The sequence below is a fragment of the Phlebotomus papatasi genome, chromosome 2 (assembly GCF_024763615.1).
Source record: "Phlebotomus papatasi isolate M1 chromosome 2, Ppap_2.1, whole genome shotgun sequence".
NCBI lineage: Eukaryota > Metazoa > Arthropoda > Insecta > Diptera > Psychodidae > Phlebotomus > Phlebotomus papatasi.
In genome coordinates, this window is record NC_077223.1 from 17,675,870 (window position 1) to 17,702,754 (window position 26,885).

Below are 26,885 nucleotides of genomic sequence, written 5' to 3' on the forward strand. Positions count from 1 at the left end.
TTCTTCAACCTTCAAGTCGCGTGGTTTATGTCACGGTGGGTGAGAAAAAGAATATACAGGATTGACGGACAAGAACGGCATGAGGTATAATATCAGAAAAAAAGAGAAATGAATAAAGAAGAGCATTTTTACATTAATCTCATTGTAATTTCCTCTTGGAATCTCTATTTCTTTCATACAATTCATATCGATTCCACCTTTTTTATAAATATGAGAGAATATGACTTGGAAAATTGATCGAGTTATTAATGATAGGTGTTAAATTGTGCAATTCAAAACCTATTATGATTTCTTATGTTTGCAAGAAAGTAATTTTCCATGAATATCTTAGTTATTTATTTTTGGTTTTCATTTACATGACTAACAAACTGAAATGTTCCTTGAAAGAGTACCGTGTGCACAAATTGCTTTTAATGTAATTATTGGTAAAGTAGAAAGTGCATAGGGCAAAATCTAATTTTATTCTAAGAATTCAAGTGAAAATTTAATGACTTTAAATGATTTTACGGGTGTTGTTCAAGGCTTAGTTCATACTTCACATTCAAAGGTAAATTTAAAAATATATAAGTAATATCTTTTGGTCAATATTTCTAAATCATTTATAATGAAAACAATTATTTTTTGCGAACTCAGAGAGTGAGCAGTTATATAATCCGCATTTATTTTAACAACTTTTGATCAACCTGGAGCGTAAACTGTAAGAAGTATCAGTTTACGATCTTCGGTAACCCCCAATAAAAAACATTATCTCCAGACGTTTTTCTCTTTTTCCTCCAAAACCAGTTTTTTTTGGTTTATTTCGAAAACGGCTCCTAGGATTTCTTTTATTTTTGGATATGTTTTAGAGGTGGCCGTGATGTACATTTCGTCGAAACATACCTATGACCTAAAAAATTGCCATCTTGGATATTTGAAAATCAAAATTTAACTACTTTAGTGGGCATGTTTTCCAACCGATTTGGTTAAATTTGGGTTTTTTGGAAAGGTCTTGAAATTTCCAATCCGACTCCATCGGTCACAATTGGTAATAAATCGGAGTAGGACCCGTAAATGACTTAACTCTCTTAAATATTAATTTTTTTCTGACCGTAAATGTGTAACCAAACGATTTTCCATATCTTTTTTCAGAAATAATTGACTGAAACTTTTAATTTACAATTAGTCCTAAAACTATACAGCTGCTATAGATTTAACTAAGCTCGATCATAATGATATCCTAATGCCCAGCCCACATTAACTTTTGTTTGTAAACATGTTTCAAAATTTCGTATGAGAGTGAGCGAAATAACTAGATGTAGTCAAAAACATGTTTTCAAGACAAAAGTTATTATGCGTTATGCGCAACGCACAATAAATTTCGTTTGGAAATATGTTTTCAAAATTCATATGAGAGAAATGCGAAATGACTAGATCTAGATCTCACTCACTCTCATTTAAATGTCAAAAATATGTTTACTAAACAAAAGTTATTGTGCGTTGGGCATTATGCATAATGCCCAACGCACAGTATTTTTTTTGTAAACATGTTTTTGACATTTCAGTGTGAGTGAGTGAGATCTAGATCTAGTTATCTCGCTCATTCATAGGAAATTTTGAAAACATGTTTACAAACAAAAGTTATTGTGCACTGGTCATAACTTATTTTGTGAACATGTTCTTGAAACTGTGCTCAGTGCACAATTACATTTGCTTTATAAAAATGTTTTTAACATTTCTGTAATTGTCTGATTGTCCTCTTTACTCGCTCCCCAGTTAGCTTATTTTACCAAATAAAAAACCAGGACAAACTGAAACTTTGACTTTCAGATTTTATATTTTAGATCACAGAAAGTGATGAGTAAAAAATTTTTAGTTTCCAACTGCCATAATTTTATAATTTTTCTAATATAGCATCTCATACCCGACCTAAAACAGTTTCTATTATATCTGTTGAATTGGAGACAAATTTAATTTAAACAAAAACAAAGTTTAAGCCAATAGATATCATCCATATATACATATACACACCTAAGCTATTCATTCAATTGAATTTATGATTAATTTAGGTGGATATAGAGACTGCTATTGACTGAAAGTTACAGACCACTGCATCTCTAATTAGAATTGTTTAAGATCTTAAATCCATTGGTATACAATGTCACATTTAAAGCTGTAAATGGCAAATACGAAATATATTTATAACTTTGAATTTAATTAATCAAAAGTAATTAAAGTCACAATGAAAATTATAAAAACGCATAGTTACTCACGCAATATTCAATTAGTATGTAATGAAGAAAATTAGTAATAAAGGTGAGAATGTATTCAGTTGTAACATTTAATAGGAAATTTGTAAACAGCATACTTCTTCGTCGTCCAAATATCTCAATGTCAGTTTTTATTATCCAATGCACAAATATTTGATGGCTAAAGTAAAATATATGAGAAATTTAATTAGTGGAGTCAATATTGTCTTACTCGTTTCTGTATCTCTTCACAAAGTATCCCTTTGGTCAATGGTGCTAATTTTAATGACACAAGTGGATTTTCTCTCGCAGTTGAAAGAGAGACATATCACGCCGAGTTAAACCTTTAATGGGTGCAAATGAGAATTGAATAAATTGCTGGGAAGAATTTAATGGTCAAACACACACAAACAAAATCCCTTTGGAACAAAACTGCACGCAGGGCAACATTGTGGGGAAGGAAAATTGAGTCAAAGAGGCATTTTTTCAACCCTCACAATGCACTTTCACGGTCACTATACCATAAATTATGTATGTGATTCATAATGTTCTTGTGCCAGTTCGCTATAATCCAAATGTCTGTGTCCCTTTCTGACTTTTGTGTAATCCCTGGAGAGCGTGACTCTGGCGTCATGTGGCATTTAAATAGAAGCATCAAGAACCAAGAAAGGGATATATAGAAAAATAATGAAGAATAATTTATTGTTTATCTAATATTACTGGACGTAGATAAAACTAGGTAATTCTTGCAATGGTTAAAAGGTTTCAGATGAGTGGTGTTTTTTTCTTATTGCTCATTCAATTTGTATAAACACATATCGCGCCTTTGCAATAGAACTGGCAAAGTCAATTTGAGAAAAATATCAAGATGTAACATTCGAATATTAACTGGCTTTTTTCTAAGATCGCTCTTCAAAGCTCCCCAGTATTTCTTAATCGAGCAGACTTCCGGCCCGGGGGCCGGGGCGGGTTGAACATCTTTCCCACATATTGCATATTATTCTTGCTGAAGAATTCCAGGGTGACTTTCGGATAATTTCATGATAACAGATGAAGTCATTTCTGGAGACAATCTTTAATGTAGATTTCCTTGTTCATTTTACCTGTTTTGAAAAATTTAGAGCTGCGACGTTCGCGAAATCAGATCGACATCCACACACCATGTACTTCTTCGGGAATTTGGAAATTCTTGCACCGGAACTTGCTAGCCAAACCCGTACTCGTCTTTTCTGAGTAAAATTGTTAACCAGGAAGCTGATTGAAATCACCCTTAATTTCGTCATCCATGACAATACTGTCTTGTAGTCTTCTGAGAAGGTGATCTTTGAGCTTCCTTGACCTTGTTTTAGCACTTTGACGCTGTTTGTTGATCAGATGGGGAACAACTTTGTAGGTTATCAAATCATTCTCCTTCTTGATTTTCTGGATCAAGCTCCAAGGTATTCCCATTTTATTTTCCAACATCTCGCACTAAAAGATTGTTTTTTTCGAACAGATCTAGCACTTGCTTTTCCATCCTCTAGTCCTGAGACTCCCAGGCTTTCGAGCACTTCCTGTCTTACGAACAACAGAGTACACTCAATCCCGGTATTATGCACATTTTTAGGACCGGGAAAAAACGCGCGAAATGGCATTACGCATCGAGAAAATTGGCATACCCGCAGGGGCTTTCTTTTGAATAAATCGGCCGTAGAACGAATTTCGCGCGGAGTGTTCAAACAAAAAGAATCAACTGTTTAAAAAAAAATGAATTAACAAACTGTACTTTTTGGGCAGAGTTCTTCAATAAATGGTTAGAGTATTTAAAAAAAAATTACCTTAATAAAAGAAATTAAAGTTTTATTCTGAAAAAGTAGCAAAATGTTTTCAAATTTCCCGCGTCGCAATATAGTATACATTCAGGCGTATTTCAAAAATGATTTCATAAATTGACTCCTAATGGTAGACAAATTTGCATTATTGTATGTGCATAATTCCGTCAGGTGCATAATCCCAAAGGACATAATTCCAGGACTGAGTGTATTGAGTTCCTTGAATCGAATTATAACCTTTCGGATGGTGCAGTGGCACCGTAATTTCGCGATTATAGCATAACTCACATTTGGATTCTAATATGAGTGTCAACTTTTAATCTTAGAATGCTCTACATCTTTTTGCAATTATTTAGTCAAAAATCAATATTTTTAACACGAAATTCACCAAAAGAAAGCCGATTAAATTCTCTTGAAACAGCACCAAAAAAATTTAAAGTCTACCACGATTAACTTCATGTCAAATGAATGGGAAATATTTTTTTTTACACGCTTTAGAATATGTTTGATTATAAATTTATTACAATCTGAATGAAACCAAAGATGATTTTTCCATTGCGTTTAATCGTTTGTTCTGATAGTGAAATAAAGGTTAAATACTCGACACTTCTCGAAAAGGCCTAACCCTTTTACTTTTACCGTGTTTTGTATATGCGCGTAGGAATTATAAATAATAGACTCTGATTGAATTTAAAATTTTGTGATATTCAAAATAAGAAGAAGAATACGAAAGATTGGGATAGACATATTCAAAGCGTTTGAGAAAGAAAGGGAATGTGAATTTTGATTTCATGAAATTTTCCGGATCTAAAAAGTGTGCCGGAGACAAATACTAACATTCAATATAATTTGCGATAAAATAACGTGATCAGGTAGAAAATTTAGAATAGAATTAGTGTATATTGTGAGTTCAAAATATTATTTTGTCGGTTCCATTGCAAAAGTGCGATATTAAACTATTAGAAGGAGATGCCAAAAACCATGCGCATGTCATCACGATATTACTGTTTAATGAAAATTTATAGATTCCACATTATTTTTACTATTATTTGATAAAAAGGAAACCTACGCTCGCCTTTTCAATATAATTTGCATTGCACACATCATTATGGCTTTATTTCAATTGAAAATGATGGAATTGATGAAATTTCACGTGTTTAGTTATGGAACTAAATAACACCTTGCGTGCTTCTATCGCAGTGATTTTTTGCACCAATTGTAAAATAAAGTGCGCCAAGTGTTCTGCTATTTCCCCACTCATTGAAATACTTTTTCTCTATGTATTTTCAATCTCTCAAAAAAATGTGTTTTTTTTATTTATTGAAGAAAAACATTGAGTAGAGAAGGGTACAAAAGACGGAGTAAAATCAAATTATTTTGCAAAAAAAAACTCTCCTTTAATTAATAATTCCTTCCACTTGAATGATTTAACTCAAGTCATTCAAGTTAAAATTCAAATATAATGTAAAATCGATAATAGCAATTTGTGGATCAAAGACTTTCTTGTTATTCATGTTGGGTTATTATAACATAACAAATGCCATGTATTTGACTTAACACTTCGAAATTAAACTTTGAAAAGATCTTTTGTATTGAAATAAGATGACTTTTGACTTGAAATGCAAATTAAAATAAAATATTGAACAATTTCAAAACTTATTTAGCTAACTTTTTCTTTAAAGAAAATGTCGTATTCATTTCGATCTTGCAATGTTTAATTATGATGAACATATTAAATTATTTTTTTAACGTCTTATGCCCAACGCACAATAACATTTGTTTTGTAAACATGTTTTCGGAACTGCCAGTAATGCCCAACGCACAATAACTTTTGTTTGATAAACACGTTTTTGACATTTCAATGAGAGTGAGTGAGATCTAGATCTAGTCATCTCGCTCATTCTCATGGGAAATTTTGAAAACATGTTTACAAACATTGGGCATTATTGTATTTGCCCGTTATTTTTTTGTTATTTTCCTCACATGATTCTGATGTAAATATATATATAAAAGACGAGGAAAATGAAAGTTTAGACGAAGGTATTTTTGCGGTTAAACGATTTCTAGCTATTTTGCATCTGGAAAATGTTCCGACTGAGGATTTTCAGTTAAACAAATTTTCATGTGGTTTTTTCTTGCATCACCTCACGGGGTGTTGTGTGATTTGATGGTAGAAGTTGAAGGAGAACAAAAAAAATTATAAAGTGTAGAAGTTCATAAAATAAACATTCAAAAATTTTACCCAATGGATGGTTAAATGAAAGCGCAAAAAGAATAGCTTACTTTTTATTCCTTTTCATGTGAACGCAAGAAGTTTTTTTTTTCCTACTTTTATATGGAAGACATAAAGAATAAAAGAAGTCTGAGATGCAATGCCACACATCATGGAAAGTTTCAGTGAAAATTGGTGAAGGGAAAAATTAACTGCCTTTTCCTCTATGGTGGTGCTTTTGTCACGCAAAATGCATTTCTGTCACTTTTCTTCTGGAAAATGTTAGGCATCACAGATAGACGACAGACGAGGAAAAGGGCAAAGGGGTTGAAAGAAGTTAAATAGCATAGAAAAGTAGACCAATTCATTGTCTCTTTAGTCAGAGTTAGTTGCTGTTATGTATGGTTTGTATGGTGGTGGTAAACGATGTTGTCAAAATGAGAGCGACTCCTCTTCAGTATAGAGAACTGGAAAATTTAACACGGAAATAGATTTGTGGGCGGTGGAGGAAAATTAGGAAATTACAGTGATTAGATTGATTATGCCATTTACTTACTATGCCAAACTCTGTGAATGATGTGTAATAACAAAGTATATATGAAAATTATAAGGAAATTGCTGAATACTTTCTTCTCGATGCTTCTGCCTCATGTTTTTTTTACAGTCTTTCTATACTCTCATAATATAAACAATGTAATTCTGACGTCATTCATCTTAAAACATGTTTTCCCAATGACTTCAGCATGGGCAAAATTAGGTCGATTTTCTGAATACGTCTGTGTTTATCCAATACTATTTGTTGTATCTATTGAGTCATATTTTTTACCGTACAGTCAGCGCGAAAATATTAGAGACTGTCCGGACTGTCCTAAAAAATCACATACATTGAGTCTAAAAGGAATTCAGAAGCTATGTGGACAAAGCAGTGGTTGTGTGACGCGAGATTCTAGATTCGATGCTTACCCTGAAACAAACTTTCGGTTAATGAAAGGAATTAAAATATTTAACGATAATATAATTTCCTTTTAAATAGACAATAATATGTTTTTTGTGGAAACATTTAGCAGTTCATAAAATTATAAGTAAAGTAAAATACATTTCTGGTCAAGTGACCGAAAAGAAATCTCAAAGCAACTTAAGAGTTGGGGTTCCTCTAGAGGAATTCTGTCTCAAAATCCTAAAATAGCAATTGATTTTATTGGTTTTTTTAGAATGTCATAGATCATTGAGGGTAGAGTCAGCCCTTTTCGCCATGTAAACACGTTTTGGCCACCCAAGATAAAACAACTAATTTAAGGAATTTAAGAATAAGTTATACACTCACAATATGTTCTATTCTACTATTCTAATGGGTTAGTACGTCTCTTAATTATTTAAAATTAGTTTTAAAACAAGTGACAAAAAGTACTGAAACAAGCACAATTAGGGAAAATTCATATGTTTATTGAGATTCACCAAAATCCTCGAGACAAATCCTACATATATAGATAGATATTATTACAAAGTATCTTTATAAAACAATTCATTCTAATATGACAAAAATTTCATACTTTACGAGATCATTAAAGCCTTAGGGTGACCAAAAGCATTGACTCTACCCTACCATTAATAATCCAATCTTAACTCCTAATTTTCCAAAAATTCTTTACTGCTAAGAAACTAAAAACGTTAAGCCATATGGCTGAGGCTTAGGTCTGAAGGCCGTATAACAGTATGATAATGTCATATGACAAATTTAAGATTTAATGTCGTAAATTCGGATAAAAAAATATTTGAAAATTAGATTCATATCAATTACTGAGAGCTTAATACAGCTCTGATTCTTAATGATGTCTTGATCCTGAATTTACGAAGAAAATTTATCATATGACATTGTCATACTGTTATAGAATCCCTCTACTGGGTAGGTCAAGGACTAGATAATTCTTCTTTTATAATACAGGAAATTGTGCGTTTAACGACATTCATACTTGCTTAGGTGGCTGTAACGTCCCTTTAAGAAACCGAACTGGACTTCTCGCACTAACCTCCTCCAGTTCTGGTGATTCTCTGTCAGTTCCCTGAATAGGTCGCTGCCGTAAAGTTCCTTCGAGGTTCGTGATCTCCCTTATTAGCGGTTGGCTATCTGATCTTTTATCACTCACCTGAGTGTACTGAAACTTACCAGGCAATTAGCCCGCTTGGTAGTGGACAAAGAATGAGGGGAAGTGACTATGTATCACATATTCCCACTCTTTCCCACCATTTTAGACCCCGATAAACGACATAGCCGAAATTATAAAGGTTTTTGAAAAAAATATACTTAATATTTCAATATTACCATTTCAAAAATTCAAATCATTAAGACGTATAGCCTATGATTGTGTGTCGCTAATTGCATTATACCATTAATCTTGATATCGTTGCCCCCGGAACTCCCAGTAAGTTAAAGAAGTGTTAGTTTTGTCCCCTCATTTTGGGGTTTTAGTCGTAAGTGTAAGTCGTATACTTACCTTTATCGTATATGATTTTTTTTTAATTTTCGGTTCTTGTGTGTTTTTCGGCGTAAAGTCGTAACTGTATCATCGTCTGATAGGTAGACAAAATGCAGATACGACAAAGGTTGATGGACATTATGAGATGTTAAGAACGATTCTAATTCACTTCAGCTGGACATCACATTAAGATTTCTTTTGGATTGCAGTAAAAAATCTTTCGCTTAGATACAAGTTTATCATCAGGTTTGCCCTAGACTCTCGAGTGTTTTAAACAAGTTAATAAAATGAAGAAATATTATAGAAGAACGAAAAATAAAGGAAATTCATCACATCAGTTGCGATTACAAGCAGTTTTTAACACTAAACCTACCGACCGTTTTTGGTCGTTTTTCGGTCAAATGACAAACCGCGGTAGGGTAGGATACTCAAAAAGTTTGTCTTGGAAAAGAGCAAAAAATTAGAATTTGAGCACTGAAAATTATATTACATGCATATTTTAAGAAATTCATAAAGTTTGATAGTGACATTGTACCGTTTAAATATGTATTGATTTTAAACCGGTCAATTTGATGGGGTCTTGGTAGGTTTAGTGTTAAAATTTAAAAATTGCATTTGCTTTTTGGCACTTTTTGAGAATGGCACATTAATGAACTTCTACGTCTACGCTCGTTTATCAGAACACTAGTAGGGTGTCCCTATTATTTTGAAGACTACTGTATTCATTTTTTTCATGCGAAAGAAAGTTTTTTTTTATTATTAAACATTTTCCAAAGTGACGCAGATTTCTTTTCGAATCAGTAAGATTTTTTATTTTTAACAATCACCAAAATGTTTGCATAGCTACATAATGAGCTACCAGAACTCTTCACAAGCATGTTCGACACTCATAATCACATTTTATTTCCCAAATATATCTTTGAACATATTTTTATAACATATGATACAAGTGCCTGTTAATTTGAATTGGCATAGTACTTTGATATATATCAGCATTTTGCAATATTGATTTAAGACTAATAAAAAGCATACTTGTCTGCTTGGGAGATACATATTATGCTTCTGTACAATATTATTTTTAGTTTTCTCTGGAAAATATATTAAATGTTTCGATGTAGTCAGTCTACTTTCTGTTTATTCACATGAACGTTTACTATGATGAAATTGTACACAATTTATTTCATTTGATATACTTTGTTTCTGCTATTTTAACTTGATATTTAATATTCATTTTAACATTCGAGAAACTTAGAGAAGACAAATATGATACCTTTATGATAAGAGGCCCCTTTCCATTATTGTGGATTATTGTGTACTCTCTACAAAATTGTATTACGCGCATTCTAAAAGTATGGTAGCAGAAGAGTTAATACATGTTACAGAAAATTCGATAAGGGTAGATTCAGCACGAGTCACTTAGGGGAAGGTGGAACTGATAGGTATTAAAAAAAAACAAAGAAAAATTTTATTCAAGTTTTGTAGAAGTGTTTTAAGCTTGATTCTAATCTTTCTTTTTCAAACCACAATTGTCAGTAATATTGCATAATAATTTGCTGAGGGAGGATTAACCACCCGGAACTGCCCCACTATCCCTTACATACAAATTAGCCCTGCGGCAGTGAGATATAATTTAATTTGCAATAGTCTTGTGTAACTTTATTGAAACGTGCATGGAAATACTTTATTATAAATTCATTGTCTACCTTATATTATGAATTAAACAATTGCAGTGAGGTAATCAAAACATGTCAATAAACTCTGTCGACCTTGAATATACGATGAAAGTGACTTTTTTTTATTGCTATAAATATAACTTTCTTTAGCTTCTTTTCGGCATACTTAATTTGGTGTGTATGACCGATATATTGAGTCTCTGTTGATTGCTAAGTGACTTGCCTTATGCTCTTGTCATGCTATGCAACAAATTAAAGATTTGACGATACAGTCAATTTTAATGCGGAGACATCAATTAATTAATTTGAAGTTTCACTGTGTGACCTCTTCTGCGAGAAAATAATGATGGTGTGTACAAGAGAGATTGAGACACACCAATTATGACAATTACTTTGATTAATAGCGTGGATTTGTAAGAAATCTTCATCACATCCCATCTTTCTATGTGAGAAATAATTTAAATATGATTTTGTATTACATTGTTTTATACGCGTAGTGGTTTTTCTTCTTGTTGTTGATGTGAATGAGTAATTATCGATTAAGTTGCGCGGTCATTGTGCCGTTTCGAAGCGACACACACTTCGGAATTTGTATGCGATTTTTATATCCTTGTAGCACGATATAATAGGACAATTTATTATTTTCATATATCTCTGTTGCACTCCCTTTTATTGCTCGAACTCTATAAGGAGACCATTACATATATTGCTTATTCAAAGGAACAGGGGCACAACTATAAGCACAATTTTATTTTGGGTAGAATAGATTTAAAAACTGGAAAGATGCAGGGGAAGAATTAACGAAAAAGAACTTTTTGAGTGTTATTTTATCATAGTTTCGCGAATCTACATAAAACTTATTGCTAATTATTTATTATCTTAATTCGACGATTGTCTGGGTTTAACCAGCAATTTAGCCATGATTAATATCAAAGATCTCATACAACACACCATTTCTTCTTATCCAAGACACTTTGCCTACTTCTTAACAAGGCGGCAATATTGGGTGCAAACACAAGTGGAGTTAAATTCTCCAATAGTGTCTTGGCTAAAAGGTAAATGGAACTCTATTTGCATAAAAAATCGTTGATGTTCGAAGAAATCAAATTCAATTTACAATTTTCACACTAAATTTTCGCACAATATGGTTTTTTTTAAAATATCATATTAAAAAGCTCAAAAAAAAATTTGGCAGTGATTATGGAGTGATAAAATAATGGGACAGGAGTAATAAGCATCGTTGCTTTGTGTTATTCTTCAGAATAAGGTGAAAACCAACAGATTGTGACATTTAAGCACTTCGAAATTCGAACAGGAAGTACCTCAGCCTTCTTGCGGGATTATCAAGAATTAAGAACGTCTGTTTTTTGGCTTCTAAAAACGATAATCAAATTTTTCAAACTCCATCTGTATATGGAAAGATTCTGAGCAATTGAGAAAAGACATTCGAAACTCAGTTTCGAAAGCCACAGAAAAGACATGCTTACTTCTCGTTTTATCCGCGTGGTGACTGAACTACTTCCTGTGCGAGTTTCTAAGCGTCTCTAGTGACAACATGCCTTAGTCTTCACTTTGCGAAGAAAAACAAAGCAATGATGCTCATAATATTGCTGTCCTATTGTTAAATTTGTTAATAATCATGCACTGAGTGACTTTTTTTGACAGCTACTTTCTGTGATATTTCATAAATAATTTCCAATCCTGCAGTCAGTTTGAAAATTCGAAATTCAGTTTGAACTTTTCGGATATTAACGGAATTTTGTATAATAAATAGAGTTTCATTTAACTTTGGTGGTGCCCCAGTTTCCCCTAAATCTGTATGATATCAACTCCACAGGTCACATGCCACGGGGATGGTCCAAACATTTGGCCAAAATATTTACTATTTTTAATTATTTAAGAAATACAATTTTATTTATTACAAGATAACTACAAGATGGATTCTTATACTGATAAAATTTACTAAAATACTAACCAAAATGTTTTAGCCCAATGTTCGAATGAATGCCAATAGTCTTGTAACAATCCTTCGAAAGATATTTAGTCAAAAGCTGTATTTCTCTATAGAGTATTTTTTATCAAGCAATGGGACAAGTTTGGATTAATTTTAAAGATCTTTGGTTCTTGAACAATACTGAACTGTTTCCAAATAATCTATGTTATGCCGATGTGACTAATTTGTATAGCATGATTCTCAAGAATTTGAGCATGCTGTGAAGTATCTTTCTTTTTACCATCCTTCATCCTACTTGGTTGTCATTTTTATCACAATTCCTCATGTACATATACAACACTATGTTTGCTATGGGCGCACTGGTGAGGAAGAATACAATGAGTAGAGAGTCGCATTGTTGACGATTCTGTACAGCATTCTGTATGAAGTGTACAATTTAGTGAGTCAGTGACCTATATTTTTCAATAGAAACATAGATTTCGTATTCCTTTCTTTATTCTTCAGTACAATGCTCCTCCATAGAGAATCATCATCAAATCTGAGGACACATGTGGCATAAGAGAGCCAGAGGATATCATTTTCTTTCATTACTGAAAAAAAAATTGCACAAAGAAACAGGAATGAGAAAAACCGATTTATTTCGATCTGTTTGTTTTCGTACAATTCTATAGTGATAAAATTGACTTTCACTAGTTTTGAACGTTATTAAAGTCAGTTTCCAGATAAATTATTCAAATTAAATTATGATTTATTGATGAATTTAATTGGCTTTGCAAATTCATTCACACATGCTTTTGCAATTTAAAACCATCAATATTGCCACACTAAAATCATTCATTCCAATATTGTTGCTACATATAAAATAGTTTTTAGTAACATTTTCAATACATAGTCCACTTTCCAATAGAGATGGAAGTATAACCCATCAAGATCATAAATTTCAAGTGATCTCGGGGTGAATTAATAAATAAATAAAAAAAGAACTGATTCTTAAGTGTCTCAATGGATGTTATATAAAGAAAGTGCCCTGATAACTTGTGTTCCTTTCTAATATTGCAATTGAATGCCCTTCGCCCAGCTCTAGTGATCTTAAATTGATTCTCTAAAACCAGTGGAAAATAGTCAATGGGAGGACAAAAGAGAAAGAAATCCCACTGTAGTGAGATAAAGTGAGACATTCTGTAATACTATAAACTTGCATCATCTTGCATCCGCTTTTACTGATTTAATAACTTCACTCTTGCACTTGGAAGTAGATCTTTTGGAGTACATGATACATGATTTTATTTGATGTATCTCTCAAAGAGGGTTGTTCAAAGATTCAGAATAAATACAAATTTAATATTTACTTCTTTTCTGTCTATCAGTGACGCAGAATCAATCATATATATCTAATCTACTGACTTCAAATCAATATTTTTCCTTTAAATTTAAGTTTCATAAAACCCTAACGGCGTTATCACACTTGCACATTAAAATTTTAATGTGATTCACATTAATTGTCGCTTGTGAGCGTCCAAATATGTTATTTGTGTCTTTGAGTCACTTAATATTTGGGGTTTTTCTATTTATTGATAAAGAAGTGGACTTGGCCTGCAGAAAATAAGTTTAAATTTACCTAAAGGCTAAATATTTTTCACATTAAAAAATTAAAGAGAAAATCGCATTAATTTTTTGCATTAATTGCTATAAATCAATTTATATCAAATTTTGCGGGCCAAGTCTACCTTTTTATCAACAAATAGATCAAATTTTGAATATAAAATGATTCAAATACACAAATTACACATTTGGACTCTCACCAGCAACAATTAATGTGAATCATATTAAAATTTTAATGTGCAAGTGTGATAACACATTTATAGTGAGATATTTTCATTTTTACGTTGAGAAATCAAAGGAATTTCTAGTTTTCTAAGCAATTTCAAATTTAAATGATTCATAGTTTTTTTTTCACTGGACTTGGCTTGATATGAGAATTTAACCGAAGGGCTCTAACACAGAGCTAGTTCTCTGTCGATTTATCTATCGAATCTCCTTTTTTTTTACTATAATTTACAGAAAATCAATCGTATCCACAGGTTTTAAGCAATACTTCCCTCATGGCCTCTACACACTAGAGAAATTTATGTCCATATTGAAACAGATTCCCTACCCTTCTGTATGAAAAACTCTTCAATATGGACATAAATTTTACTAGTGTGTAGAGGCCATAAATGATACAATAAATTAAAATAGTAAAAGACGTTTATTTTTTGAACACCCTGTTGATTAAGTGGTTGTTAGTAAAAAAAATGTTTAAAGGAGACGGAAGAGAGAATGTCCATAAGCAATTTGATGATGAGATGCTATCCGTTGAAAAGAAAAACATTTCCAAAGAGAAACACATGACTCCTAAATGCTTGAAAATTGAGTTGGAATGTGTTGGGCTATTTAAGGAAGTTTATCACCATTAACTCCCCGAAAATAGCCTGTATTAGTGGTACGAAGACAAAAAATAAATTAATTAATATGGAAGACAACGAAGACCAATTGGTCAAATTCGCCAATTTGTTCATTGAATATTCAATTGATCTATTGAGTGATGTAGCTATATGTGTGAAAATTGACATTGGAAGTAAAATTGATTGTGATTGAAATTGTCTAACTGATATGGTTTTCTATGGTGGAAAGGCCTAGTAATCAATGACCTCTGATTGTGCGTGAGTGGGTGGTTTGGTGGCTAAAATGCACAAATTATACCACAAAAGCCCACGCATGGCAATCTTTCTCTTTCTTTTGTCGACGAGATCGTGAAGAAACAACTTGGGGCTTTCCGGCTACAACAACTGCTGCTCCTGTTCTTGTATCTTCCTCTTTTAACACCATATAAAATTGAATTTGATAGTCTTTGTTGTTGGGGGCTTTTCATTAGGTTCTTTTTAAACTACACACAGAAAAAAAACGTGTAAATGAAAAAGTGTTATATGTAGGGCCAAATTGACTAATTCGGAATAAATTCTTTTTTAGAATTTTAAGATTTTTGCAGTGTTGCAGATGGAAAAAGTGAAAAAGATGATCACGAAAAGGTATAAGCATTACACTCAAGGGCACTTTTTTGTGTTATTTTTTTCTTTGGTGTATCTGAAACACTGAGGATAATCGATAATTTTGATAACAAGGATTTGTTTGCTTGTTTTTTTACCATTGTTATTCTTGTAAAGTTACACAAGTATTTACTTCAGAGAAACGTGTAATCTAAAAATGAGTAATATTACTTTTGTGTAATGTTAAATTGTGTAAATTGGAATGAATGAAATTTTTGGGATGCCTGGGAAATTTCTATAAAACTCCGAATTTTTTTCAAGATCTGCCAGGAATCTGGAAAGCTTTTAGCAATTACTCTCGGGAAGCTTTGATTAATTCAGGAAAATTTCTTGATTTAAAAAAAAATGTTCAAAAGCTCGCATGACCCCTATAACCCGAGACAGTCTAAGGGATTAACGAGAAATCCTAGAAATCTTGAAGACACTTTGAAACACCATTGGAATGCTTAGATAACCCATGGTAACTCAATTATATTGTACCACGTAATTGTTACACATTTTGAATAAAATTATATAATTTTTAAATAAAATCTGTAGACAATATAAAAATGTGTAATGCACAACGCACAATAACTTTTGTTTATTAAACATGTTTTTGACATTTCAATGAGAGTGAATGAGATCTAGATCTAGTCATCCCGCTCATTCTAATAGGAAATTTTGAAAACATGTTTACAAACAAAAGTTATTGTGCGCTGGTCATAATAGTACACAAATATTACACATTGATGTTATAATCAAAATCATATAAAACAGACGATTATTTTTAACTGGTCGAACTTCACGAGAGAGCAGTTTCCATAAACCTTACTAGTGTTCTTAATGTCTCATTTAAATTGTACTGAATTCGTATATACTTTCTACGGCCTATACGGCCTGTACGTTCTGTAAACCAGGTTTCCTGCAGATTGTCTGAGAAGATCGATTCGTTCTGAAGTCAACGATAGACGCAGTACAGTTGATTGACGTCAATTTGTATCATATGCTCGCACATCGTAAAATTTGATTCTATTCCATATGAGTTGATTTTATAGAACGACTTAAATACTTATTCAGCTAGACAGAAAAAAATATTTTGTAAAAATGTTCGTAAATGTTTGTGAATTCCTATAGGGGAGTTACGAAATGTTCGTGAATCGTATAACCCACAAACATGTTCGTAAAATTTTGTACTTTTTCACAAACATTGTTCGTGACATGATCACTTGACGAGCATTTTTTGTACTTTTACAAACATTTGTTCGTGAATGTTCGTAAACACTCAAAAAATGTTCGTAAAATTTTGTCATTTGTTCGTAAATGTACAAAAAATGCTTGTCAAATGATCCTGTTACGAACAATGTTTGTGAAAAAGGTACAAACTTTTACGAACTTGTTTGTGGGTTATACGATTCATGAGCATTTTGTAACTCCCCCATAGGAATTCACAAACATTTACGAACATTTTTACAAAATATTTTTTTTCTGTGTAGATAAAACGAAACTAATTTATCATACAATCGGACTTTCTTATTGACGCTATTCCAATGAAAAATGAACATTTTTCATTGGAATAGCGTTCATTTTCCCAAATACTTCTGCTTTATTTAATTTTCTTTGTGTTTTGGTTCATGTCTCGACTCTTTTCCTTAGTTCTCGCCGTGGTCTAACAACACCAAACAGTCGTGACAAGAACCTGTTTATTGTTCATTGGAATAGCACCATAAAGTCTGCTTTCTCTTCACTTCTTTACTCGTAATTCTTCGTATTTGATTGTCCTGGATTACGTTGGTGTCTTCTGTAACAATCTGGTTAATGCTCTGGCTAGAAATTTTACGAATTACATTTTGAATTCACTAAAAAATCGTAAATATTAGGCAATGGGATGCCCCTTAGAATTGTTGTATGTCGTGCCAGACTTAAAAGCGCTGACAAAGAGGCGAGAATAAGTGAGAGAAAGACCACAAAAATCGTATCAGGGCCCGAGTCTTTTTTTCCATTTTCTATTTGACGAACAGTCTGTGGTGATTGCCGGTGCCTGAAGCATGAAAATGTGCTTGTCCGTGAATCTCTTGAGTGTTTCATCCAATATTGCTCATCTACAGTTTCTTCCGTACACACAAAACGGTCAATAGTGAAGTTATTTTAGAGTGTGTCACTCAAAGGTTTATTAATTGGCCAAATGGAATCTCCTCCAAATAATTCAGTGAAAAGGTTTTGCTTTTTTTGTTTTTGAGAGTGAAATTTTTCAGGAAGTCTCAAAATGTGTTATAGTCTGAGAAAGTTGTTGTTCCCGTCTTTTACCATCAGACAATCCACACTAAAAATGCAGTATCAAATTTCACTGGTTGATTAAAATAATCTCTGTGTTAACGAGGAAGTGTTAAAATATCTCATAAATTTTGTTGGAATTATATCCGATATAATATTTATTAAAATGTGTAATTTGAATTGATATTGTGTTGCATGTTGCATTAAGAAAAATGAACTTCATTTAGTGCTTCGAGGAGAATTTTGATGACTTTGACATTCTTTTAAATATGGGAAACTTTATTGAGTGGATACCAACACAAAGAACACTTAAAATGTCATTTGCATTAACTCTGGCATTTCTATAAAGATTTTCAGTGAATTTAAGGAGTTTTATGTGAAGAATCAAGAAATTGCAAAAGGATTATTCAACTAAAAATCGTCCAATTTTTTCTCCAAAAAAATACATTTTGTTTGTGCTTTTAATGTGAAATGATGATTTTCTGTGTGGACTCTGTGTTGCAGGAGGAAATGTTGAGAAAACTTGTGGAGCGATAAAAATACTGTGTGCATTTTACATTTTTTCTTCTTATTCGACACTCAGGGAAATATTTATCATTCCATCCGTATTAAGTGCGTTTGTTCTTTTTTTGTGATTTTGCATAGTTATTCATTTGCAAAAAAATCACGTGCTAAATTTTTACTAAAACATGTAAATCGTTCAATGGTTTTATCTTTGGTGAAGTTCAACGGGAAATATATACCCGCATTGTTATTTAAAAAAAAAAGTTGTACAGAACAGTCATTTACCTCGAATAATGAGCAATTTACTTGCGAGGTTTAACAAATATAATGATACTTCTGTAGGCACAAAATATTTATTGCAAATTGTTTTGAAGTAAAATATGTTTTTTTTTAAATTAAATTTTAATGTACTCTTGGTTATAAGGGAAAGATGATCAGTTTTCTAATGTTCTATTCATTGTAAAAAAATTAAATACTGAGCAGTATTTCTTATTAGGGCTCAAATATACTCAATCTGATCCTTTAGAATATTTAGCCTGTAAAATTTGGCAGTAAAAGAATAGGTAAAGAAAATTTAGGCAATGGATTTTCTAAACAATGATCCTAAAACCCTTAGTATATGACAGTTTGAGATTAATCTTCACTGCCAAATTTTACAGGCTAATTGTCGAGGATCAGCCTGAGTCTCTTGCAAAATAGACACAGGGATCGGCTTAGCGATCAACCAGAAAAATGAGGATTGGTGTCGATACACTCACGGATCAGCCCATAATTTGGAGGATCAGTCTGATCTTCTAGATCAGCCCATAATTTGGAGGATCAGGCTGATCTTCTAAATTCATGAGGTCTAGTGAAATTACGGGGATTAGGCAACATCAGCGCCAGTGCTGAAAATAAAAAGCTTCACTTTGGGGGTTTTTGGGTGCTTTTCGAAATGTCAATTGGGAGGAAAAACATGAAGAGTAATAGTACGCAATATCGCAAAATCTTAAAATGCATTAAGATTGGAGTAAAGAGATGATCAGAGTGCTCCTACTGTACGAAAAATCCGTTAATGTTGCACTTAAGAAACCTTTCAGCAATCAAAGTGTGGAGATTTAATAGAAATTTACGCTGAAAACGCTAATCCTTAATCATAAATCCTCAGTGTATGTTAGTTTGGGCTGATCCTTTACCGTCAAATTTTACGAGCTGAGTGTTTTCTACGATCAGCTTGTGTCTCTTTTCGGCATTAGGGCCCTATGGGAGTTTGGGATAAACCTTACTGGTAAGATTCCTCAGGCTAAATATTCAAGAGGATTAACCTCAATTTATTTGGGCTCTTAGAAAGCAGACTTCCTGTACCTAATTGGGTCAGGCAGGACTCTATAGTTGAATACTGCCTCAATTTCCCTATTCTCGAAGGTCAACCTGAGTCGAAGGCTGATATCTTCGAAAGCTGATGATCTTGCCCTATGCACAAAAATTGCAAATTTTAAGGTAAATGGAGGAAGCGTTTTTAGTTCACAAATAATTTATTTGTATTCGGAAAGAAAAGGTTCATAATGCGGTAACTGGATTTAGTTTAAAGTTTGCTAAAAAGTTGTAATTTAGAAATTTCAAAAAAAAAAAACGTTGCATTCTAAATGGAAAAATATTCTTCTGACAATCTTTTAACAAATCAATGACAAATTTTTTTATAGTACTAGAACTTAAGGATGGTCTTTACCGATCTAATCTACCATGTCTGATCGGTGAGAACCGTCCTTAAAGAGAGGCCAAAGTCACCCGCACCGCACTTACAGTAGCTTAAGCATTTTCAAAATTAAGTTTATTCGATGAATTGTAGATGAATAGACAATAACCACAGTGATCAATTTAGTATGAATACGTTGGTTAATTTAACTTCTTTTTATCTCTATTTTAAACTTTAAAACTAAGGTAAAGTGCCCTCGAGTCGACAAGTTCCTCGACTCATCCGGTGGTCAATTTTTGAATGTTTCATGGTGAATTTCTATAAAATTGTCACTGATTCGTATTTATTTATGGAATAATTGACCTATTAATGTTATATCATACGTCAAATATTTGTACAAATAAATTGAATAAAAAACTCTACCTGTTGAATTTAGGAACCGGTCGACTTGAGGGCACTTTACCTTAATTAATTTAAAGTTTGATTTATAAAATTAATGAAAAAATTAGACTATGACCTGAAGATAGGCACAAAGGGCACAAAGCATTTAATCTCAAGAGTTCACCGCCGTCTTATAGGGGCTTCAGACTTAAGGCTCAGCCTTATGATTTAACTTCTCTTATTTTTTATCAATCAAGTTTTTTTTTTGTAAAAATAGTTAGTTTGTATTGGATTAAGGACAATGATCAATTTTATTCTTTAAACCAATAAAATTAGTTGTTATTGATTTTGAGACATTCAGAAACTGGGATAATCTTCTACTCTGAAGGCTGTTTTAGTATTGATGACTAGCATTGAGAAAAAATTGTAAATTTATTAAGTAACTCAGGATATACGTTTGTACATTAGAAGGAAATATGATAACTTCATGGTACATTAAAGCAAGTTTAAGTGCGAAACAAATTCAAGGTGGATCAGTAATTATTTCTCTGAGTGTTTGTGGCTGCAAAGAAAAAGAGTGTATCTGCGTGTGACTTAAAATATATATTTTTTCTCAGTTGTCTGATTAATCAACTAAATATTATTTTTGTGCAAGAAGTGGCTGGAAATATAAAATAAAAATATTTAAAAGGGAAAAAATTAAACCAAGAAATGATATTGAACGGAAACTGTGCGTGAAAATTGATAATGGAAAAAATACATTTTCTAAACTTAATTTTTACGATCATTTTCATCACATGCAAAGGCTTTTTTTTCATGGTAAAAGAGAAAATGGTGTATAGTTTAAAGAGGAAGAGACGTATGATTGTGGTGTAATAAAGACGATATATTTTGTTATTATTGTTGTTGTGTTGTTGGGATGAAAAAGAAAAAGATGTCAGTGCCACGAACTTATAGTGGACGTCTCATGTCCGAACATTATTACTTCACAATTCCAGAACTGGAACAGATGGATGGTATGGCCAGTGAAGTGAAGAAGATGAACAAGACGATGTCACTTGAAGCGGAAGCATCAACAGACATGACAACATTCGATGATCACGCGGAAGAGAAGCGTCGATGGCAAGAATATTGGAGTTGGTAAAGAACAAGAATTCAAAAAAAAAAACCAAAGAACTTTTAGATCCCCTTCAGAAATCAAGACTCTTATACAGCACTTTGCCAGAGATCTATTTACACACACTAAAAAAGCGTATTTTGTGCCATTTTCCCCTAACAACCAAATGTTTGAAGATTTTTTTTTCTTTTACTTTTAAAGAAAAGGTTTGTAATGATGTTTGTCAAAAGTTTGTGAAATTATGTTAAATCCATAAAAAAGTTTTGTTGAGTTGCTGTCCACCGAGATTATGCTGGCTACCAATTTAACAAACTTTTTTGCAAAATTTTATATGGAAGAAATTCAATTTGACAAACTTTGACAAACAATTTTTACAAACCTTTCCTTTCAGAGTAGTTTTAATTTTATTTATTTATTTTTTTATTTACTTTGTCGTGCTGTGTGTGTGTGTGTGTTTGTCTTTCTTGTAGGAAAAAAATTGGGTTTCTGGACAAATTGGGATTTTTCTTTGTTTCCTGTGTGATGCTATTTTATCTGCCCACTTTCTCGCGTGTGTGTATGCTTGTGGTGGGAAGAAGTGTTGCTGTTTTGTGCCTATATAGTTGATAAAAAATATATATATAAATGAGTAATTAGCAATCTTTCACGAACACACAAAAAAAAGCCTCAAAAGACATCTCAATTGTTTTCTCTGCAATTGTCTTGTTCTTTTCATTCAGAGAGAAAGAGTATGTGAGGGTGAAGAGTGGTAAAAAATGCTGCAATTTGCTACTATGACAAGAATGTTGTTGATTCTTCGTCGACAAAGAAAAAAGAGTTAATATTGTTGCTGTCATTTGTTTTTTTTTTCATGTACAATTCATGTAATTATGTAAGCCTTCGAGTAAATTTTCTCACGTATCACCCTTTTTACTCGTTAGTTTAATTTGCTGTAAAAAAAATTGGAAAAGTAGCTAAAAAATTTGAAAGAGTTTAGTTAATCCCTGAGTGAAAGGCTGTATCGAAAATTATGGAAACTTTTGTACACTGAGAAAAAAAACGGGGTTGCGATTAACTTTTTTTCCTCATAACTGTAACACTTTTTAGGTGTAAATATATATCAACATTTTTTAATGTTAATTTTACACCTTTTTAAGGGTAAAAATAACATGAAAAAGGGTAACTTTAACCCCTAATACACCTAAAAAGTATAATATTTACACCGATTTCGGATCAATAATGCAGGGTAAAATTAACATTTCCGGAATGATATTTTAACTCTTTCGGATTTCTCTCATGTTTAAGCTCGTTGGATAGGTATTGAAATTCCTGACAAGTCTAAACCAGTCTTAATCGGCTTTGAACCGATTACGAACCGACAACTGATTTTTGTCTGAAAATTAACTGTGATACTCCTAAGCCATTTGTGGGCGATCTTTTGAGTAATTTATAAATTTTGTCTAATCGGTTGTTAATCGGTAAACGATAAAAAATGCGTAAGTACTTTTAAGGTATAGCATTGAAGTCACGAATTCGAGCATTTCGCAAAGCATGGAACGCTTTGTCACCCCATTTTCATAAAATCACAATTTTTTGTAATTGTAGTCATTTGTATTTTTATACGAAAATAAAAGTATAAATAATCAAATTGGCTCTACATCAGTTCTGTTTTGGAGGTTAAAATAATATTAACGAATTTGTTGTTCAGTAAAATTCACTATTGTCCTGGAACATCATGACAAACTCTTATCTTTCAAAAGTGTTTGGTGGTACCCCATTTGTCTCCTAACTTTATACTCATACAAGGTTACAATTGAACGATCGTATTAGTACGATTACTTACCTAAACTTCAGGTCACGATTTTATCTCTATTACTGCTCGAACTCCACGGAGAGAGCAGTATAATCCCTCGATTTAGAGATATATATTTATATATTTCGACTTTTTACCCCCCAAAGAGTCGTATTATGGTAGAATTTTGGTAATCTTAAGTTTCGAGTTTTTTTTGGCGTCACGCTGTTTGTCCGTCTATTCGTCCGACTGTCGCCAGCTCTAGACGCAAAATGGTTAGAGATAGCGACTTGGGACCTAAGGGGGACCCCCCCATAAGTCGACCCAAGGATCGTTAACATGCCCCTCATTCCCCCCCCACCCCTCCCCTTCCCCTACAAAACTATGTTTCTTTGGGATTGCTCGAAAACGCGTCGTGTTATTTTTTTCATTTTTGGATATCGTCGGCTCCAAAGAAGACTGTTGTAAGTCTACTTACAGTAGTATAAAAAGATGATGTCATTGGATGCAGAAACGTTAGATCTACATCCCCACAAAATTTTATGTTGATTAAGATATTCCTGGAAAAGTTACAAGAAAAAAAACTGAAAATCGGCGTGCCCAATTATCGAGTTTTTTGTCCACAATTTTACTGTAAATAACTTAAAAGTAGCGTTAACCAGAAGATATTCAATGCGTAAGTAGGGGAAAGTGCTCTCCCTTCGAACGTTCATGCCTTCGAATAATGTGAATTTCTTTTGTTTTTCGTAAGAGATTTACACTAAATTATCACGGAATTATCAACAACTGATGATAAGCCAACTAATATTTAATAGCAATGTGTAAGTCTCTTAGGAAAACTAAAAGAAAATTCACATTATTCGAAGGCATGAACGTTCGAAGGGAGAGTACTTTCCCCTATGATACACTAGTTTCAAAAGTTGAAAGTATATTAATTGCATTGAAATTAATAAAAATAAATCATAGCTGTCAAACTTTAAAGCTCTCTCCTGTAAAGTTTACATTTTAGACTTACAATAGTCTTCTTCGGAGCCGACGATATGTTTTAGAGATTACCCAGGCGGAAATTTCGTCCTTAGACGAAAATAGCGTTGAATCATTCCTAATAACGGTTTTTCAAGGTCAAGGATTAAAAAGACACTAGAGAGCGCATTTATCAAGCAAATGGGGTCATGTTTGGGGTCGTTGGAAAGGTCTTGGAATTTCCGACAAAACTGAATAGGTACCAATCGGTTTTGAATCGGTAATGAACCGGTTAATAACTGTTAAATAATTTTTGTACGAAATTCAATTAAATTACTCCTGAGGTGTATTGTGGGAAATATTTGAGTGATTTATAAGTCGGTTAAAATCGGTTGTGGAACGATAATGAACCGGTTATTTACCGATAAGTAATTTTTGTTTGAATATAATTTTTATTACTCTTTAAATTATTTTATGGAATCTATTGAGTGATTTATGAATTGATTCAAATCGGTTGAGTACCTGTAAACGGTAAATGATGCAAAAGTACTTTTGAGGTATGGCATCTAAAGCATGACTTCGAGCATTTCGCAAAGCCTAGGACACTTTGCCACCCATTTTCTGTGAATGAAAAAATAATAATTAGTATCAGATGCTTTTACAGTATCTTGACATTTGCAAGGGTCGGCTAAAATAAAAGATAGATATCTCAAACCGTTTGTCGTATATACGTAAAAACAACAGTACTTTAATTTTCGATACAGTCTTTATTGATTTATTTTTCTTTTATTTGGCTTTTTTTTAATTTATCTAAATCCTTCCATTAGTAGCTGAGAGAAGATCAATTAATTGATGATGATTTTTGTCTTTTCTCAAATGTGTTATTGCAGTGAACAAAGTATTATTGGGGCCAGAGCTTCGGTGATGGTGTATGATGATATGAACAAAAAATGGATACCATCGGGAAGTTCATCGGGACTGAGCAAGGTGCAGATATATCATCATCAGCAGAACAACACATTTCGTGTGGTTGGGCGCAAATTGCAGGATCACGAGGTGGTGATCAATTGTTCGATACTCAAGGGGCTCAAATACAATCAAGCCACATCGACATTTCATCAGTGGCGTGATTCCAAATTTGTCTACGGTCTCAATTTTTCCAGTCAACAAGATGCTGAAGCATTTGCCAGGGCCATGATGCATGCCCTTGAGGTAAGTACTATACCACGTGCACATGGAGCAGAAATTTAGCCAGATGTAGCAATAATCATCTCGATTCATCTGTCAATGCAGGTGCTGAGTGGTCGTGTGATTCCCACGACGGCGCCTCCACAGCCAGGGGTTAATAGTAGTACGGCTTACGAGGAGGATATGGGCTACAGGACAATGACACGCGAAGATGCTGCCATAATACAGCAACAGCAGCAAATTGTGGGGCAACAAGGAGTAGCGCCTTCACCACAGACACCCACAACACAAATTCCACAGAGTCCACCGACACCTCAGGGACATCACCGTACCAGCAGGTTAGATTCATGGTAATAGATGTGGTTTGTTTTTCTTTTGTCTATTTTTCTTGGCACCACACTCCCATCCACCAACCCCCTGTTACTGTAGTTTTATTTTTATATGGAGTTGCGTGAAGACATAGTTTCGTGAATTCGATGATTACGACTTGGAAACTTTTCTTCTTCAAGAAAAAAAAGAATTTCAAGATTTATTGCTATTTGGAGTAACAGAGAGGATAAGGGTAGTTAACCTCTGGATTTTGTTAAAAGAAGAATTTAGTCATGAATATTTTAGGCAAAAATATATCATTGGGTTTTTTTCACTTATTTTTTTATTTAAGCTTTTCGTAAAAAGCTTATTTGTATTTTCCGATAAAGATATCTAAAATTTCTATAAGCCTTTAATCTGAAATGAAAATGTCGAACTTTTGTAAGTTGTGTCTTCAATATAAAAACTAGTCAGGAAGAGCTTTTAAATTTTTAACGAGAGAAAACTTTCAGATGAGTTTGTTCAAATATAAATCACAATCAGTGGCATAGCAAGGAATTTTGGCGTCCAGGGCGGTTGTCTTAGCCCAGTGCCCCTACCACACAAAATATATTTACATGTAACTGAACTATAAAAAGGGGTTGCAAAGCATCCTAGGCTTTGCGAAGTGCTTGAACTCGTGAAAGTGCTTTTGCACTATTTACGGTTTACCCGTTCTCTATCATTTTGAACCGATTTATGAATCTTTCAAAAGATCCTATAAAACAGATTTGCGGACAAAAATTACATATCGGCCATTAACCGGAACATTACCGATTCATAACCGGTTGCAAGCGATTCAAATTTGTCAAAAAATCTAAGATCTTTCCCACGAGCCTAAATATGATACCATTCGGTTGAGAAATATGATCTCTAGAGCCTTTTAAACCTTTGGTTTTTGAAAAACGGTTATCAGTAGGGGAATTCTGTAACAGAATGACAATGTCATATGACAAATTTTAGCGCTAAATTCTGGAGTGGGACAACAATAAAGCCCCGTGAGCATTTAATGACCAATTAAGGCAGCTCTGTGAAGCTCTCAGTAACTAACTAGTTCTTCCGATTTTACCACAATAAAATTTTTAAATTTGTCATATGACATTGTCATAGTGTTACAGAATCCCCCTACAGGCATGATCCAACACTATTTTTTGTTTAAAGACGAAATATCCACCAAAGAAAGTTGACAATTTCCTTTTTTTTCTTATTTTTTTGCGAATACTAATTTTTTTCCATGATTTGATTTTTCTAAA

The 26,885-nt window shown here is 32.9% G+C and overlaps 2 protein-coding genes across 19 annotated transcripts in view; one reads left to right on the top strand and one right to left on the bottom strand.

The window, feature by feature from the left end:
* LOC129802838 (low-density lipoprotein receptor-related protein 1) overlaps positions 1-6,879 on the bottom strand; it is a 231,471-nt gene extending 224,592 nt beyond the window's left edge. The window contains exon 1 of the mRNA XM_055848949.1: positions 6,875-6,879. The gene's annotated coding sequence lies outside the window, so the exon portion shown is untranslated. The remainder of the gene's footprint in view (positions 1-6,874) is intronic.
* The window catches only part of LOC129802847 (protein enabled), a 53,563-nt gene that overhangs the window by 12,561 nt on the left and 14,117 nt on the right, over positions 1-26,885 (top strand). For 2 of the 18 annotated variants that reach the window (XR_008751827.1, XM_055848989.1), the window contains exons 1-4: positions 20,904-21,064; positions 21,244-21,385; positions 24,987-25,308; positions 25,390-25,634. Coding sequence is in view for 17 of the 18 variants with exons in the window: in XM_055848989.1 (XP_055704964.1) it covers positions 21,043-21,064; positions 21,244-21,385; positions 24,987-25,308; positions 25,390-25,634 (731 nt within the window). In the remaining variant the exon portion in view is untranslated. The other 16 variants (XM_055848996.1, XM_055849006.1, XM_055849001.1 and 13 more) reach the window with 13 other exon arrangements.